The sequence below is a fragment of the Canis lupus genome, chromosome 1, assembly GCF_003254725.2.
Source record: "Canis lupus dingo isolate Sandy chromosome 1, ASM325472v2, whole genome shotgun sequence".
In the NCBI taxonomy this organism is placed as follows: Eukaryota; Metazoa; Chordata; class Mammalia; order Carnivora; family Canidae; genus Canis; species Canis lupus.
The window spans coordinates 48,055,615-48,072,993 of record NC_064243.1 but is presented as its reverse complement, the minus strand read 5'-3'; the positions used below and the strand labels follow the sequence as shown (position 1 = coordinate 48,072,993).

At 47.7% G+C, this 17,379-nt stretch overlaps 2 protein-coding genes across 8 annotated transcripts in view; one reads left to right on the top strand and one right to left on the bottom strand.

The window, feature by feature from the left end:
- Nucleotides 1–9,561, bottom strand: part of SYTL3 (synaptotagmin like 3) — a 93,641-nt gene extending 84,080 nt beyond the window's left edge. Inside the window, exons 1-3 of one of the 7 annotated variants that reach the window (XM_025422640.3) lie at nt 9,273–9,561; nt 8,263–8,409; nt 2,914–3,033 (exon numbers count right to left, since the gene is read on the bottom strand). The gene's annotated coding sequence lies outside the window, so the exon portion shown is untranslated. Of the gene's footprint in view, nt 1–2,913; nt 3,175–8,262; nt 8,410–9,272 lie in introns of those variants that run through there. The other 6 variants (XM_025422636.3, XM_025422637.3, XM_025422641.3 and 3 more) reach the window with 6 other exon arrangements.
- A 74-nt stretch (nt 9,562–9,635) lies between these two features.
- Nucleotides 9,636–17,271, top strand: DYNLT1 (dynein light chain Tctex-type 1). Its single transcript, XM_025422645.2, has 5 exons — nt 9,636–9,744; nt 12,875–12,916; nt 15,988–16,111; nt 16,507–16,584; nt 16,851–17,271. The coding sequence occupies exons 1-5, from the start codon at nt 9,718–9,720 to the stop codon at nt 16,919–16,921; spliced, it is 342 nt and encodes a 113-aa protein (XP_025278430.1). The 5' UTR covers nt 9,636–9,717; the 3' UTR covers nt 16,922–17,271.
- Nucleotides 17,272–17,379: the final 108 nt, after the last annotated feature.

Sequence of the window (17,379 nt, the reverse complement as noted above, 5' to 3'; positions counted from 1 at the left end):
CAGCCACTACAGAAGCACTCTACAAACCGTCCCATCTCCGCACAGGTCAGGGTACCGGGCAGCCTGGGATCCAACTCAGGGCATAGCCATGCGTTCTTGGGCCAGTTGCTTCACCTCTGTGAGACTCACTTCCCTTCTCTGCCTCCTTCATGGCCTGGAGAAAGCTGTCCCTGCCTCACAGGGTTGACTTGGAAATTAAATGAATCACCTAGGCAGACACAGAGAGCAATGGCTAGAATGAAGCAAGTGGGACTCGGTTTGTCTCCACCACAGGAAGCCCCCAAAGCAGGGGAACAGGGGATTTTGGGGGGATTGATAGGGACAAAGCAGCAGGGGTGGGGGTCCCTCCTAGATGCAGCACGGTACCGGGATCCATGTATTCCCATTTTGTCTGTATCCGGTCCTGCTGCATCCCATCCCAGTGCATCGCTGGCGTCTGGACAAGCACAACTGGGTTATGGTGCTTAGGGTGTGGGTTCAGCAATGTGGGTTCATAGGCCCTCTGTGTGCCGAGCACATGCTAGGTGTTGAGTTCGTACAATGAGTAAGACCCAATCCCTGCATTCCGCGCTCCAGCCAGGTGATGACATGTGGACAAGTAAGCCACACTGTGGTGGGATGAACATAAAAACGCAAGAATGCTGGGAGGGATGCAGGATGCTCCATACGGCAGGAGCAGAAATGTCTCGGCGGGGTGGGGGGTGGTTCTTCCCAGGGACAACTTTGCCAGGAGGACAGAACAGTCAATTGTGGCTTGAAGCCACTCCTGCCTGCCTTCCCCAGCCTAACAGCAAAGCTCGACGGGCTCTCAGACCTGCCCAGGGGGCAGCACAAGAGCCGTGACACTCAGGGAGAGCAAGGAGGACAGAAAAGGGTTGTTTTTTGCTGGCAGACAGGGATCCCCTCTCCTCTCACCCCGTCACCTGTCATCACTGAGCAGGTGGTCATCAGATCACAGGCCAGAGAGCCCCCCGCCCCCCACCTGCTGGTGACGCAGGGACAGGGACAGCGGAAATGTGGCAAATTGCCGGGGCGTGTGCACAGGTCACCAGGACTGTCTGCACTGCCAGGATGTTCAAGGGAAACTGCAGAATGTTCTCAAAGCCCGAAAGCCACAGCCCTGCTACTACTGCTGGCGCACGTCATTTTGAGGGGGGGCCCAAGCCACACCACTCTGCGCTTTACCACAGCCGTTTCCTTGAGAGGCGACAGCTTGAGAACACAGCCAGGGGACTCTGCCTCGGACGCCGGCAGGGAGATCGGGGCGGTGCGACACTGTCCCTGACGCTGCATGTGACAATGTGGTCCCCTCTTGCTCCTGTGTGTTTTCCACTGTCGCAGCCACAGAGACAGCCAGTCCACGGGCATCAGACAGGGGCTGAATAAAGAACAGCTCTTGCCTCTGTGACTCCAACCCAAACCGGGTGGGGGGGGCATTTCTGCCAAGGTGAGGCCACAGGCACGTGTGTCCAGCAGAAAATCTGACATCCGAATGGAGTGGGGTGTCAATCAACTCTTTGTATCTCTTGTCACTTCACCAGAGGTGGGTTTTCCAGGAAGCCGGTGAAGCTCAAGCTTTGGCCTCCCTCGATGGCACAGTCCTGTGCTAGGCCCCCTACCTGGTGTCCTTTCACTCCCTTAAAAAAGTCTCCACGAGTTGTCTAAACTTCAAGTCCTTAATACACGAGGTTGCACGTATGTGGAAGTCTAGAAATCTAGAAGACCCGAAGCCTACCCAACACGGGAGGAAGGGGAATGAGCACTGGAGCCTGAGAGGTCGCTGCTGTTTGCTGCTGACTCTACTTATTCTTCTTCAATCAGGTAGACATGGTGCCATCAAAACCCCCCAGAAGTGCTGTCTTAGAATCCAGGTTAAACACTGAAATAGATTTCCGCTTGTTCTACAGCTTAAACTTGACCTCCTCTTATGGAAACATAAAGAAATGAGAATTAAGATTATTACCTTGTTAGAGATCCCACTCATAATAATTGTTAAACTTTTTGTTGGACCAAAAGCAATGATTTATTTAGCACTTACTCTGGGCCAGTCTGACAAGGACTCTGCCTACATTAGTTCAGTCTTCCTTACGACACTGTGAAGCAGTATGTCCATTTTACAGATGAGGAGAGCGAGGCTTGGAGCAATTAAGTCATTTACCTAAAAGCAACACTCGAATTCGGGGCTGTTTAGCTTCAAGGCCTTATGCTTTATTTAGGCAGAAAAGCTAAGAAGTTAGAATCTCCCAGTGTCTTGGCTGAATAATCTCTTTCTTACAGCCACTCTAACTTCGTAGGAGATCCTTAACATCAAGGGCGCATTTTCCTCTCAAAATCTCTCTTCTTGCCAAGAAATACATTTGGAGGTTAAAGAAGCTTAACTAAAAGAAATTTAGATTAGACCCTAACTACCTTTCTTTTAGTTTTAAAAGTATATTTATGTTTCATGTCCAAACTAGAAATTATGGGTGATTGAAACAACCTGAATCTGTGTGGAATAGATTCAGAGCAAAACAGTAACAAATGGTACGTACACAACTTTACAAGCCACAGAAGAAAGCAAACAAAAGCAGTAAACCCAACATAAATATAAGCACAATCAAAACAAACACCTTTAAAAAAATTCACATCATATAACTTTTAGATAGTGACTTTTCTTTTTTTTTTTCTTTTTTTTGTTTGGTTTGGTTTTTACCTAAGTCTCAAAGACTTCCTCCATCCCATTTAGATTCGTACCCTACATCTTAAATGTAGGCTACTCAATAGATGAGAAGTCATCCTCTAATTTATCACTGTTTTTGTTCCCCCCTGCCTTCTCAAGGTCATTCATTTAGGAAAAATGACAATCACTGTCATCTCTACCCACCTCGCCCTCGGATCAACCTCCCCGATGGCTGGTCTGGGACACTCGCCTACCTTTGCATCGGCTGCAAGAGGAGAGAACGGGGCGCCCGCCTGTCCTGGAGAGAAGGAAGTCAATTTGTCTTCACATTGGAACAGCTGACGCGTTTCTCCTTCCTTCCTGTGGGGCTAGAGCTGAAGCAGGCAGGGTCAGGACCCGCCCCAGGGCTTCTGCAGCTGCCCCCACATCACCAAGGACCCCGGGAGCAGAGCCACCCGGAGCCACACACAGGGGCTCCTGCAACCTCACGGTTCACGTCTTTCGCTGGAGGACTGACCCTGCTGACGCTCCTGAAACCCCAAACCGTTTTGCTCCTACCAAGGAAACCTCAAGAGACGCTAGACACATCAACTATTCAGGTGTTTTCACATTTGCAAGGGGTTTCACATCGACCTCAGGTGTGAATGACTAACTCCATTTTGAAGAACAGCTGTGAAGTTGAGAATAACAGGCTGGCCTCAACTTTGGGGGGTAGGGGGTAAATTTCGCCAAGGTATAGCAGGCACATAGACCAGGAGGCAAATTGTAAGCACCAGCTGGATAAGTTTTCCCAAGGTGAACATACCCCTATCAAGAAAGGGACCTATATGGGGCACCTGGGTGCCAGGTGGTTGAGTGCTCAGTGGTTGAGCATCTATCTGCCTTTGGCTCAGGGCGTGATCCCCGGGTCCTGGAATCGAGTCCCGCATGGGGCTCCCCGCAGGGAGCCTGCTTCTCCCTCTGCCTGTGTCTCTGCCTCTGCCTCTGTGTCTCTCATGAATAAATAAATGAAATCTTAAAAAAAAAAAAAAAAAAAAAAGAAATGAAACTTCAGCCACCCCTCCAGGGACTACAATCCCTGCAAAGACACCTGCTACCCTGACTTCTGATGCTGGTGATCCATTGTTCTGTTTTGGCACTTTGTGTAAATGAATATATATAATATTATATATCTTTGATACCTGGCTTCTTTTGTTCAGCACGCTTCTGAGACTCACACTATTGCGTGTGTTGTCGAAAACCAACCTCTGTGCTTCGGAGCCAAAATAGAACAGCAAGACAGAGTTGGGATAAAGAGGTACAAAAAGTTGTATTGCTTTGTCAGACAAAGGAGGCTGCAGCAGGCTAGGACCTTCATAAAAACCCTGCAAGCCTGTTGGGAGGAAGGGCCTGGGGAGTTTTATAGGGAAACAGGGAATCTAACTGATTTTGTCAACAGTTGTGGACTTGCTGCCAGCCTCCTTTGTCCTATCATTGGCCTGGCACTGGGTTCCTGAAATAAAAGGCTAAGAAGGGAGGAAGAGAGGTATGCAGAAGGGAGGAAAGAGGTTACTCTAAAATCGAGCATTAGTGTGGCCATTTTGATTTCTGTTCAACTTGAAGTTTTTAAGCAGTTTCACATGTAGTTATAGTTTGTTCATCTTTGTTGTGGCATTAGGTTGTATGGATTTTATTTATTTTTAAAATATTTTATTTATTCATTCATGAAAGACACAAAGAGAAGTAGAGACATAGGCAGAAGGAGAAGCAGGCTCCCTGTGGGGAGCCCAAGGAGGGACTTTATCCCAGAATCCTGGGATCGCAGCCTGAGCTGATGGCAGGCCCTCAACCACTGAGCCACCCACATGTCCCAGATTGCATGGATTTTAAAAAGTTTATTCTCCTATTGATGGGCACTTGTGCTCTTCATCATCTGGGCTAGCGTGAGTGGTGCTCTTACAGACAATCTCATATGGTGTCTGGGTGAATAGCCGCCCACGTCCCTGTTGGCTGTGCGCCTAGAAATGGAATTGTTAGCCTATCTGCAACATAAGTAGATGCTGCAGAATGGTCTTCCAAAGTGGACGCGCTAACTTACACTCCTAGAAACAAGTTCCAGTTGTTCACCTCCCCAGGACGCTCGCTATTATTTGCCTAATTGTATCCATTCTGGTCGGTGTGTGTTGGTATCCCATTATGGTTTGATTTTCATTCCCTTGATATTTAGGGTAGCTGAGCAATCTGAGCATTATTTTACACGTGTATTGTTCATTTGGATATCTGCTTTGATGCAGGGCCTGTTCAAGTCTTTTCCTACTTTACTATTGGGTTATCATTGACTTATAGGAGTTCTTTAGGTATGCAGGATCGGAGTCCTCTTCAGATATCTATATTACATAGATCTTCTCCCACTCTGTGGACTTGTTTTTCCATTTTCTTACTGGGATCACTTTTGAGGATGAACGAGCATGAACTCTAATGGAGAGAATGATTCAGGCAAGTCAGAAGATGACCAAGAATAAGCTGCACTGTGTGGCCTTGGGAGTCAACGGATCTCTCTGAATAGTACTGGGCCTGAGTTTCCTCAACTGTAAATGAGGTTCACTTTGATCATCCCTCTGGCTCTTCAGTTCTGAAATCTCATCCTCCTGCGGCCTGGGAATGTTGACCTGAGATGGTACATTCCACCAAGAGAGGAACAGGGGTGGGCGGGAGGGGGTTAGTGGGCTGTAACAAGACGCAAGGGTGAATTAAGAGGGCAAGCTTTTGGGTGAGACAGAGCAGAGGGACCTTGAGCAAACCATTTGGCCTTGCAGAGCCATTTTCCGGTGAGGGTCACAAGGCTTCCCTCCTAGTTTTCAAGTTCATTTTATTCATTCACAGATATTTATTGTGTACATCAGGCACTGTTGTGGTGACCATGGTTGAGGACTCCTGGTCTAAGAACATCTCTGATACAAAATAACTTATTTATTTAATAGTAGGCAACTCTTGAACTCAGGGTTATGAGTTCGAGCCCCACACTAATGTAGAGATAAGTTAAAAATAAAATCTTTATAAAAAAAAAGATGAGTGTTGAAATTGAGCAAGTATCCATTAGACCTTATCTGAAACTAAAGTGAGGTGACCTAGGGCTGACCTGGGATTAGCAGTGGAAGAGGAGAGCACCAGAACTGGTGAGTGGGAAGGAGTCAGGCAAAAAGAATGAACATGATAAATTGCCCAAGGGAAACCTTCTGAATGCTCTGCGTGGCAGTCTGTGGCCCTCTTCTTCCTTAAGTGTCCCCACCTGTAAACTCAAGCTTGTCAAGGGACTTGTTCTGGGTGACAAAATGTGAGCAGAGGTGATCCCTGCCTCTTATGAGCAGTGCCTTCTAGCCAGTACACAGGCCACAGTTTCCTGTCCCTTCCTCCTCTCTCAAGGATTCTGGTATGGAGAAGATATGGCACAGGTCGATGGTCATGTCATATGAGTGACAAAAAGAACTTTGTTGCTGTCACCCACCAAGAGTCGAGGACCATTTGTTTCTGCAGCTAACCTAGCCTATGCTGACTAATATAGTACGTGTACTTTTTCATATACATAGAACTGAACAACTATTTAATAACTACTATAGCCTAAAAATAGGGGCACCTAGGAGGCTCAGTTGGTTAAGTGTCTGTCTTCAGCTCAGGTTATGATCCCAGAGTCCTGGGATGGAGTCCCACATCAGGCTCCCTGCTCAGAGGGAACCCTGCTTCTCTCTCTACCCCCTACCCCCTCTTCTGTGCTCATGTGTGCTCTTTCTCTCTCTCACTGTCGGAAAAAAAAAATAAATAAATAGAAAGAAAGAAAGAAAGAAAGAAAGAAAGAAAGAAAGAAAGAAAGAAAGAAGAAAATCTTAAAAAAGAAAATCAACCAGTCCAAAGAATTGTCAGCTGGAGGCCCCTGCTATGCCACAAGTTATCCTTTAGTTGTTGGATCTTGGCTAAGGGGTCTCAAGGATGGGGCAGAGGTATCCAGGATCAAGAGGAAGAGGGACCCAAGGAGCTCAGAGTGACAGCCATTTCCAGGTGATACAGAGGGACTGCAGTCCTACTTGCTGGTGCTTCTCAGCTGACAGCAGACCTAAGTATTGGCATTGCTTAGCTAATCTTGTTACCATGTAGTTTCTTAGCAGAGGACTCTCACTTTACATATGCATCAGCCACAAGTTTATTTTCTTCTCCACTATAGCACTAGATTCCTCAGGCCTGATGGTTTGGCACTGCCACCTTTGCCATCAAATTATTACTGACTAAGCATGACTCCGTGCTACATCTGAGTAGCATGCTCATGGGCATGGAGAAAGGCAAGAAAACTGGAACATTCACAAGATTGGATTTGGATGTGAGGGGCTGCAGCTCATAGACAACACTGTGAGACCCAGCTGTGCCTGGTAATACTCTTTCCTCGGGTGGCATGGCTATGATTATTAGGGCCACACTTGTTAAATAAAGGCACTGGCAATGCCAGTCCCCATTTTAAAGGGTTTGTATTTCAGAGACTTGATGTGAAGGAAGAAAGCTCACAACATCTGCCAACCCACGGCTAACCCCCAGGTTGACAAACAATCCGGGGATTCACTGCACTGACTTACTGCACAGAACCTAAACATTATTCTAAAATACGGCTGAAGGCCAGAGTCTTATGAGCACCTGTGGGTCAGTGTGTTTATACCTCAGTACTTATGATGGACGTTCATTCTTGGTGGATTGAGGGTACTGGAAATGGCAGCTAGCGGACTGCCAAATGCCCTAGTGATTTTAAATTCCTTAGCCCTGCAGAGTGTACATCAATTAGCCAGAATGTCACACCACATCGCTGCATTTTTCCAAGCATGACAGCGTCTCTGAGCCTAGAGATTTCAAGGCCTCCCATTTACAGAAAATTTATTTTTAAAAATTTGCCATAGAGATCGTAGCTTAGTAAACTTGGTAGTCTCAACTCCAGCTCAGAGGCTTACACAAAGTGAGTGTTCCATGTGTGTGTTCAAAGAGTGGACAAACAGTTCTGAAGGTAAACAGACCATGTATCCATTTCTAAGGCAGACTCAATAGGCCATATGCCAAGACCATTTAATGAATGTTCTTTGATAGTTAAAATTGGAGAGCAGTACCCAATGTATCGAAGCCAAAGTCATATAAAGTTTTTTTTGAAAATTCACATGTACATGTTTTCTATTGGTTTATGTACATGCTGGTGAGTTTCGGTTACAACACAAAGTCTATGTGTTACTAATGCACTATCCCAGCAGCCATTCAGGACACTCACTTGAATTAGGAAATTCCTAAAAAAGCAATTTCTTTCTTTTTAAAGATTTTATTCATTTGAGACAGAGGAATACAGAGAGAGAGAGAACATGAGCAAGGGGAGAAGCAGACTCCCTGCTGAGCCAGGAGCCTGATGCCTGGCTCTATGTAGGGCTCAATCCCAGGACCCAGAGATCATGACCTGAACCAAAGGCAGACGCTTAACCATCTGAGCCAAACAGGTGTCCCTGTGAAACAATTTCTAAAAGATGTCTCAAACTTCACAACATTCAAATGCAGATCATCACTCAGAACCTATTTGTTCTTGCTTTGCACATAATTCTGACACTTACCTAGTGGGCCTCCAGGTCCACGGCAGAGCAGCAAGAGAAAGTTGGAAGACAGTGAGAAGACCCTCTTGGCTCAGGAGTGCTGTGTCAAGGGGGGCCTGGAACCAGGCAGGCAGGAGAAGGACACCTACAATAGGATTTCAGGTGAAGCTGGGAATGTCAGGAAGCCAAGACAAAGAAATGTCAGAATTAGAATCATATGTGAGGCACAAGGCTGAAACACTGGGACAGGTGGGTCAAGGCCACATTTAGGAAGGGAACAAAACTGAAAAGGAAAATGCAGTTCAGAACGGTCACTTAGATCAGGTGCCCAGGGCAGAGCAGCCTTATGTCCTTCACTGCTGGGCCTTCTGCTCGCCCACCCTCTGCTTCCCACAAGGAGGCCGAGGATTGCATCTTTCTCCACTCACAGCTCTGTGCAGTTGGGCATGAGGCAGAAGTGATGCCTGTGGGGAAACCATTCATTCATTCATTCAATCAATTTTAATGATACACCTACTTGTGCCAGGTGTAAGTGATGGGGTAGGGGACACATCAGTGAGTAAAGTGGCTTCAGCCTGCGTGGGACTTAGATTCACAGGGTAGAAACAAGGGTTTCTGATTGATTGAAAGTGAGACTTGTAGCTTAATTCTACCTCATTTCAAGGGCTTGAGGTCAGCTCTTCCTGGGGGGGGGGATGGGAAGTAGATTTTTTTTTTTAGCAACTGGGCTTTGGAGAGGTAAGAAGTGAGTTATTTCAAGGACATTAGTAAAACCAGAAAAAGCAGCCCTCAAAGTCAAAGACCTTAGTCTCAGAATACATGCAAACAGGTGCCTACAGTGCAGACCTTCTTGGAAAGTGCTGTACGATTACTAATTTTCAGGATGACCCCTGTATACAAGTGTCTGTTTAGGTCAGTCTGGTTAAAGCAGCCAGGAAGCGTGCAGCATTTTACAAAGTTTTCACCCAGAATGTTGGTTTTTTTAATGGTCATCAAAGAAAAAAAAAATCTCATTTATATGGAAAATTTACCTTCCCAAGGGAAGGTTTCGTTCAGAACTAAAGTTTCCTAATCCCGGATCTCCAGGAAGACTGTAAGCAATTTCTCACACGGCTCATCATATTCAGAAATCCCTTTACAATTTGTTACTACACTTCCGAACCCATTTTAATGTTCAAATTGATCCACACGGCACCAACTGGAGGGAAGGGCCGGACAGGAGAATGGCTTTTGTACATCGGTTTTGTTTTAGTTGCTGCGGCCCAGGGAGCTGCCAGCGACTGCGCGGGTTCCCACGGCAACCAAGGCGGGGAGCGCGGAGGAGGGGCGCAGCCGGAGTCCCCAGCCCGGCAGGCCGGGCGGGGGCGGGGCCCGAGCCCGAGGGGCGGGGCCGGCGCGAGCACGAGGGGCGGGGCCTGGGCGCGCCTGCGCAGTGCGCGCTACTCCGGGGGGCGGAGGCGACGCGCAGGAGGGAAGATGGAAGACTACCAGGCCGCCGAGGAGGTAACCGCCGGGCGGGGACGGGCAGGGTGGAAGCCGAGAGCCCCTGGCGCGGGCGCGCGGCGGCAGCCAAGGGCGTGTGTGGGCTCCCGGAGCGCGTCCGGGCGTGGGCGGCCGCAGTCCCCGGCGCACACTGACGGCACCGGCGCCCTCCCCAGCGCTTCGCGGTGACCCCTGGCCTGGCCTCGGGGCGTCGGCGCCCACCCGGGGGGGCGGGGCTCGGGGCGGGGGCTCCCCCGCGCGACGGCGGGCGCTCCGCGGGCTTCCGGGGACTTCCTGGGCGGGGCCGGGAGCTCCCCGTCTGCCCCCCCGCGCCCCGCCTCGCAGCGCCCCCGGCCGGTCCACACCCGCTGGGTCGCGAACCTGGCTCCCGCGGGCCCGCCACGCCTCCGACCCGGTCCACATCCGCCGGGTCCCGAACCTGGCTCCCGCGGGCCCGCCACGCCCCCGACCCGGTCCACACCCGCCGGGTCCCGAACCTGGCTCCCGCGGGCCCGCCACGCCCCCGACCCGGTCCACACCCGCCGGGTCCCGAACCTGGCTCCCGCCGGCCCGCCACCCCCGACCCGGTCCACACCCGCCCGCCCTCCGCCCCCCCCCGGACCCTGCTCCAGGCAGGCGGGGCTTTGGGAGGGTGCGGTCACTGGCTCCCTGTATTCGGCGGCGGCGGCGCAGACCCCCATCCTGGACCAGGTGCTCCGCGACCACGGCTGGGGAAACCGAAGGTCATTAGGGCGCCTGCTGACTTTTAAGGCAAGACTCCAGAGTGACTTGCACGCGGGACGCGCACATACAGTCACATCTTTGAGGTCGCTGCAGTCGCAGATTCGAGGCGCAGGCCGTCTGCACAATGCACGAGTGCGCAGGGGAGCCTGCCTTTGTCCGGCCTTCCACACCTCGTTCTCAGCCTGGCTTCCGTCCACCGCCGCCACCATCACTTGTTTCATTTTCAGTTTGAGTTTGAGATGTCAGTGTGAGAACCCCTGTGTGTGGGGGAAATAATCTGCCATTGCCTCAATGTGGAAGCAGGGTAAAGCACATAATTTGCCAAGCAGAAGACATTCGGTCTAACGGTGTGCTGTTAAAATGGCTTTCCTTCAATTTAACGTGCACTCAGGGATTAGAGCTGATGGATGCTGCTATAATAGAAAGGTAGTTGCCCATTTTCTTCTTGCTAATAATTCCTGTTGAAATTGAAGTAAGTTGAGTCTTGTCAAAAATAAACTATAGATGAATTTGGTAAGGTTTGATATTTTACCATTTTTGTCTTTTTTTTTTTTAAGATTTCATTTATTCATTCATGAGAGACACAGTGAGAGAGAGAGAGAGAGAGAGAGAGGCAGGCTCCATGCAGGGAGCCCGATGTGGGACTCGATCCCAGGTCTCCAGGATCACGCCCTGGGCGGAAGGCAGGGACTCAACCGTTCAGCCACCCAGGCGTCCCATTTTACCATTTTTGAAACTTAGTTTGAGCAGGAGTGTTTGGAGGGGAACAAAAAAAAAAAATCTAAGACTAAAGGACTGACACTAGAGTTTCAGTTTTGATCCGATTTCCTAAGTACCACACAAATGGCAGTGTTTGAATGCTGGTACAACCAAGTGGATGATTATGAGAAGACATGGTTCAGGAGCACCTACCAAAGGAGAAAGGTTTTCCCTATAAACTAATGTAGGAGAATGGCTTGTATTATAGGAATGTCCATAAAATTTTTAAAAAAAATTGACACTGTAAGAGAAATCTCTTAGTAGCGGCATTCTAATTCAGGCTCCCAGCAATGAGGGGCCAAGGGACTTCGTTATTGCAGTTCTCACTTGGAGATCTGTGAATTGAAGGGGCTGAGCAGCATCTGTTTTACACAAGATAAAGCCCTAAGCCCCTGGGAAGAGGAGACTCAGACTTCTTTCTAGCAGGCGTGCCTTAGGTAATTACCAGCCCACGCTAGTCCCTTCTGAACTAAGCCTTTTCTGCATATCCTCTAACTTCCTGTAAAACCTGGACCTTTGTAAGACCACTCTCAACTCACTGGTCATATTCCCTTTAGAAGTTGAAACTGCCTAGTGGATTCTGTACACCTGCTCTACTTTTCTACTAAAAGTCTACTGAAATCCCCCCTCAGCCTTTTTTTGTATTTTAGCCCGGGGCTTATTACACAGGGATTTTTCCAACTGGTTAAGGATCATTGGAGTCCCTTGGAAGGATCCAATAAACCTCAAGAAATCATTTACTCTGTAAGATACTGCAAATTTTCATTCGTTCGGTGGATTGGCTTTGTCTCCACAAGTATGCCTTCTGAGTACAGCAAGTGAGAGGGCTTCAGGCAGTCTGCTCTTGATCCTCCTGGAAAGAACGGGGCATCCCTCGGACAAGGCCACAGTCGGCATCCAGCAGGGACTAGAACACTGCGAAAGCTGGGCGCTCTGCCTTTATTCCACCACGATTCACAGTGACTGAGGACCTGGGCCGCTCTAGAAGGAATGTCCAGAACTAAGGACTGTTCACAGGACTCAGACAGAACTGGTACCCATTCGAGTGTACCTTATGTAAAGAGAAAACCATTTTTAAGCCCTGTCATTCGATTACAGGTGGCAGCCCCCCTCCCAGCTCATCCTGAGGCTGTGCTAGCAGCTATTCTGGTTTTGTAGTCCTGAAGTAGGACAGCATGAAGAAGGAAACAGCTATCAGGAAATAGTGTAACCATTGCATACTTAATCACTAATGGTGATTAAAAACAGAAACGTCTTGAGTTTCAAACCTCCTAATCAGTTTACTTTAGGAAAAGTGTCAGCTAATTTACACAAAAGTAACTCCTTAAACTTGTGTATTTGTTAATGATCCTAGTAGCCAACTGAAATGGAGAAAGATTGAATCTAAAGTGACCATGGCATGAGTAAAAACAAACCAAAAACCTTTAAATTATATACATATTCAGATTCCTGATTGCCTCTCACCAGCTCTGTGATCCTCCAAGAGCCACTCAGCATTTCTGAGTCTCTGTAGTGTCTTCCTTGGTAAAAGGAAGTTTAGTTCGGTTATTTCTGAGTCTTCATTTATAAATTATGTTCATTACTTAAATTGGCATTAATCAATGCATCTTTTAAAGCCATCAAATCTAACTAATTTTCTTGCTTACAGACTGCTTTTGTTGTTGATGAAGTAAGCAACATTGTAAAAGAGGTAAGAGGAAGAATACTTATTTTTAAAATGTTGATTAATGGCCTTATGAGTGAAAATAAGTGTTTTAAATACTGTCTTGGAATTGTTTCAGCTGAGCCTGTGTGTTTTGGCATTTTAAATAACAGTTTTTACTGCAGTGAATAGATAAGAATGTAGATAAGAATTACTTCCATATTATGTAAATTATATATTTTAAACCAGACAAGAAATTTTATATACTAGCATTATTATTGAATATTACTAAGACTTGGTTCAATGATCTTTTAACATAAAAGACTCATGGTCATGGTGTCCAAGTAAATGTTTCTGGTGTCAGATAAAGAGTGAATATAAAAAAATTGAAAAACTTTCAGTTATTTAAGACCTGGTGATCCATTTGGGGCTTACCTGCTTATTTTTCTTAAACTACATATATAATCATTATTGACCATGGTACATCCCATAGATGATGACAGTAGAGGGCAAAACAGGATATTTGTTCTTCATTGATTTGAAGAATACATATCAAGGGGACATTAGGGACTGACCTTCAAGGATTTTACAGTGTGGGGCAGGGCCAGCCAGGCACTTACCAAATAATCACACTGGGAAATGTAAACTTGCATTTTTGTGTGGTAACTACCACCACATGTGCTAGGAGACATCTGACCCACCTGCTGAGTTTAGAGCTAGAAGCTGGAGGGCAGCCCTGGTGGCTCAGCAGTTTAGCGCCGCCTTTAGCCCAGAACCTGATCCTGGAGACCCAGGATCGAGTCCTGAGTCGGGCTTCCTGCATGGAGCCTGCACTCCCTCTGCCTGTGTCTCTGCCCCCCCCCCCTCATGAATAAATAAATAAAATCTTTTTTAAAAAGCTAGAAGCTGGAGAATGAGTAGCAGTGGTGTTAACTCAGCAAAAAGAGGGGGCAGACATTCCAGGCAGGGCACATGTGCAAAGGCCCTGTGGTGGGACTGTGCATGGTGTGTTTGAGGGACTGACATGATGCAGATGGTCCTGGAGTAGTGCAGAGTGCTGGGGAAGCCTGGGGCAGGAATGAGGCCAGAAAGATTTTCCTTAGTCCCCTTCCCTTCCTGTGTAAATTGAGCACAGGGTGTGAAGCCATTGGCCAGAAGAAAGCCATTAGATGACCTAAGTTTATTTTTTATTATTTTTTAAAGATTTTATTTATTTAATCATGAGAGAGACACAGAGGCAGAGACATAGGCAGAGGGAGAAGCAGGCCTCCTGCGGGGAGCCCAGTGGGGGACTCAATCCCAGCACCCCAGGATCACGCCCTGAGCCAAAGGCTCAACCACTGAGCCACCCAGGTGCCCCTAGATGACCTAAGTTTAAAGTACCAGCTGAGATTATGTGTGTAATTTGGAATGGCCTCTAATGGAAATTCTTGACTAATGCCAGTGATCAAGAACCACAATCCATTTTTGTGATCAACACCAAAAAGCAAGATGATATTGTACCATATACATCATTCACCATCACACATGATTTTCTGGTTGTTGTGCAAGATCTGTAATAGTTTGCTTTGGTTTCCCTGCACACGGTGTTTCTTAGGGAACGTGGGGGTGGGGCAGGCCGGTGGCAGAGCCGGAGTGGAACTGAGAAAGTGGGGTTGGCTTATCGTGAAGGCCCCCGTGATCTCCGTGTTTTTGGCGTCACTGACTCAGTTGCCAGGCAGCAAGTGCAGTTGAACGTAGACCCTCCCAGGCCCTGTGACAGCAGGAGATAGTATTGCGGTGGTCCCCTCCACGGGCACTGGCCTCTACAACCTTTGTTCCCTCCCTCTGGAATAGGTTAATTCACTTGAGCTGTTTCAAGGATTGGGTAGTAATGTGTTTGGGTGGGTCCAGAATTGGAGGGCAGTTTTCCTCCCTCCCCGAAAAACAGCTCCTGTCACAGTGCACGTGGAGAGAGCAGCCCAAGGTAGGGGCTTAGCTTGACCAGTATCCAGATGTCTTAACAACCAGGAGTGCCTGTGTCCCTACAACCTTATTTTATGCTGAGCTGGGAAGAGCAGAACATGTCAGAGGATGAGAAGGAGCTATGACAGGAGGGATGAAGGGGAAGGAAGGCTGGCAGCTACACGAGGTGTGTTTAATGTGACTGCTCAGAGTCCCAGGGTAAATAGGTGCGACTACAAATAGTATTTTGTTCCCCAAAAGCAAGGTCACTGGGCTTATGCCCCAGACAGTAGACCCTAATCCATCTCCAGTGTGCACAGCTCCAATCCCAGGGTTGTGTCTCTGCATGTCTGAGGACAGAACTGGGCCCTCACCAAATTATTTTAGGTCATTGCTGTCATCAAAACCCAGGTCTCTGGTTTCCAGCTAGAAAGGGGTAGAGAAGGAAGCTGCTTAGAGGCAGGCGCATTGGCATCAGCAATAAATGGCCCACAAAAATCATAAAATGCTAACAGCCTAACTACACACTTGAGACGAGCAAGGGGCAGGCAGCTGCACCTGTTCCCGAATAATCTCTGAGACACACAGCATGAACCTTCACCAGGATGCAGCACAGAAAAAAGACTAGGAATTTCAGATAAAGAGAAAAATACATCATAACCTTACAATAATTTTTCTAATATATAGGGCTCCTTTTTTATTATCTGAAAAGTGCACTTAGGTTTTATGTTCCCAGAAAATATTGGATAAGTGAGGTATTTTTGAATACATGGTTATTTGCATAGGTTTGTATGTTGTCAGTTGTACAATCAAGCAATAAAGATTCCTGTGTCTGCTATATTTTAAGAAAGGAATGGGCAAAGGAAAATGTTTTCTAGCCTCAGTAGGAAAAAAAAAATTATCATCTCCAACTACGAACTGCAATAGTCAACAGTAAATTCAGTCAACATGTTTTTAAAATTTGACAGACTCTATGGAAGTGTGGATTTTTAAGAATATGTAACTTAATGAAATAGGACACTCTTAAAAGGTGTGTTTGCAGATGAGTCCTCGTGGTTACAGATGTGCTATTTCATGCAGACTGTATTGTGGCAGTTCTCATGGTGGGAGCCTCGGCACTAAGTGGAGGGTTCTGGCTGAGTTCTACCAACAGTGACCCTGTGCTTCTGTTCCAGGCTATCGAGAGTGCCATTGGTGGCAATGCCTATCAGCACAGCAAAGTGAATCAGTGGACCACAAATGTCGTAGAACAAACTTTAAGCCAACTCACCAAGCTGGGAAAGCCATTTAAATACATCGGTAATGCATTTTTGCTTCTTGTATATATTGCTGGTGGTTGTTGACATGCTGGTGAGAGGCGAGTGTGGCGGTGTGATGTCTGACCTCAAAGAAAGCACCCGGTAGGGGCAGGTCACTGTATTGTGTGCGTTGCCACCCTCCTGGCCTGTTCAGCAGCTCAGACAGTCGCAGGGCGCACATCACAGCATTTCCCAGCACTTCAGATCAGATGCTTTTACAACAGGCATGTGGTGCGGGACAGGGACGGGTGTGACTTGTCACTGTCACAGGGCCAGTCTACCCCGATAGCTGTTAGCCCAAACACCAGCCACGGGTTCTTCATACATATGCTGAAAGTAGGCTAAAAGAAATGTGTGTTGCCAAGCAGATCTAATAAAAGTTTGTTTTAATTGAAGTGACCTGTGTGATTATGCAGAAGAACGGAGCGGGGTTACACACAGCGAGTTCCTGCTTCTGGGACAGCTCGACTGACGGTACGGTTCTCCACTGTCCTCTGCAGGCCTGTCGTGGGCCCTCCCTGCAGGCTCCACGTGCTCCTTGACCCTGCTGAAATCTAGAATTTTCTGAACATGTGCTCGGATGTTACAGGTCTTTGAAAGCATGTTTATTAGAGTCCCCTTTAACACTCTGTATAGGGAAGAGTCTGAGCAGCCTCATCTCTGTGCCACACAGAAGCCCAAGAAGTGAGGCTAGCGCGCCCGTCTCCCTGAGTTGAGTGCTCTGTGCCTTCTCCCCGCAGGCAGCTGCACGGTGCGCTGGGAGAACAAGACCATGTACTGCATTGTCAGCGCCTTCGGGCTGTCCATCTGACCGTCGGCGGCCCTGCCTTCCCCCTCTGCTGCGCTCACCGCCTCTCCTGACGGCCACGGATCCGGTGAACGCTGTTCTTGTGCTCTTTCAGAGTGTCTTGTGGCGCTCTCACAACGTGGAGAAAAGGCAGGTGACTGCCCTGTTCTGTGAACGGCGCATCCCGTCAGAGGCTAGTCATCCCAGCAGCCAGGCCTGTGCTGCCACTTGTCTTAACTCTGAACATTTCTTCCCAAAGGTGCTAAAAACTGAAATCTGCTAGTTTGAAGCTTTCTCTCTCTCTGAATGACTCAGATACACTAATTTTCCATACTTTGTACTTTGGTTAGAATAATAAATTATTCCACTTTAAAGTTTGTGTTTTTCTTCATAGTCTAAATAATACCACAAATGAATTCTTCAGTTTTCAGTAGTGACTTTAGAATCTATAGAACTGCAAAACCAAAAAGGAAGTTACAACT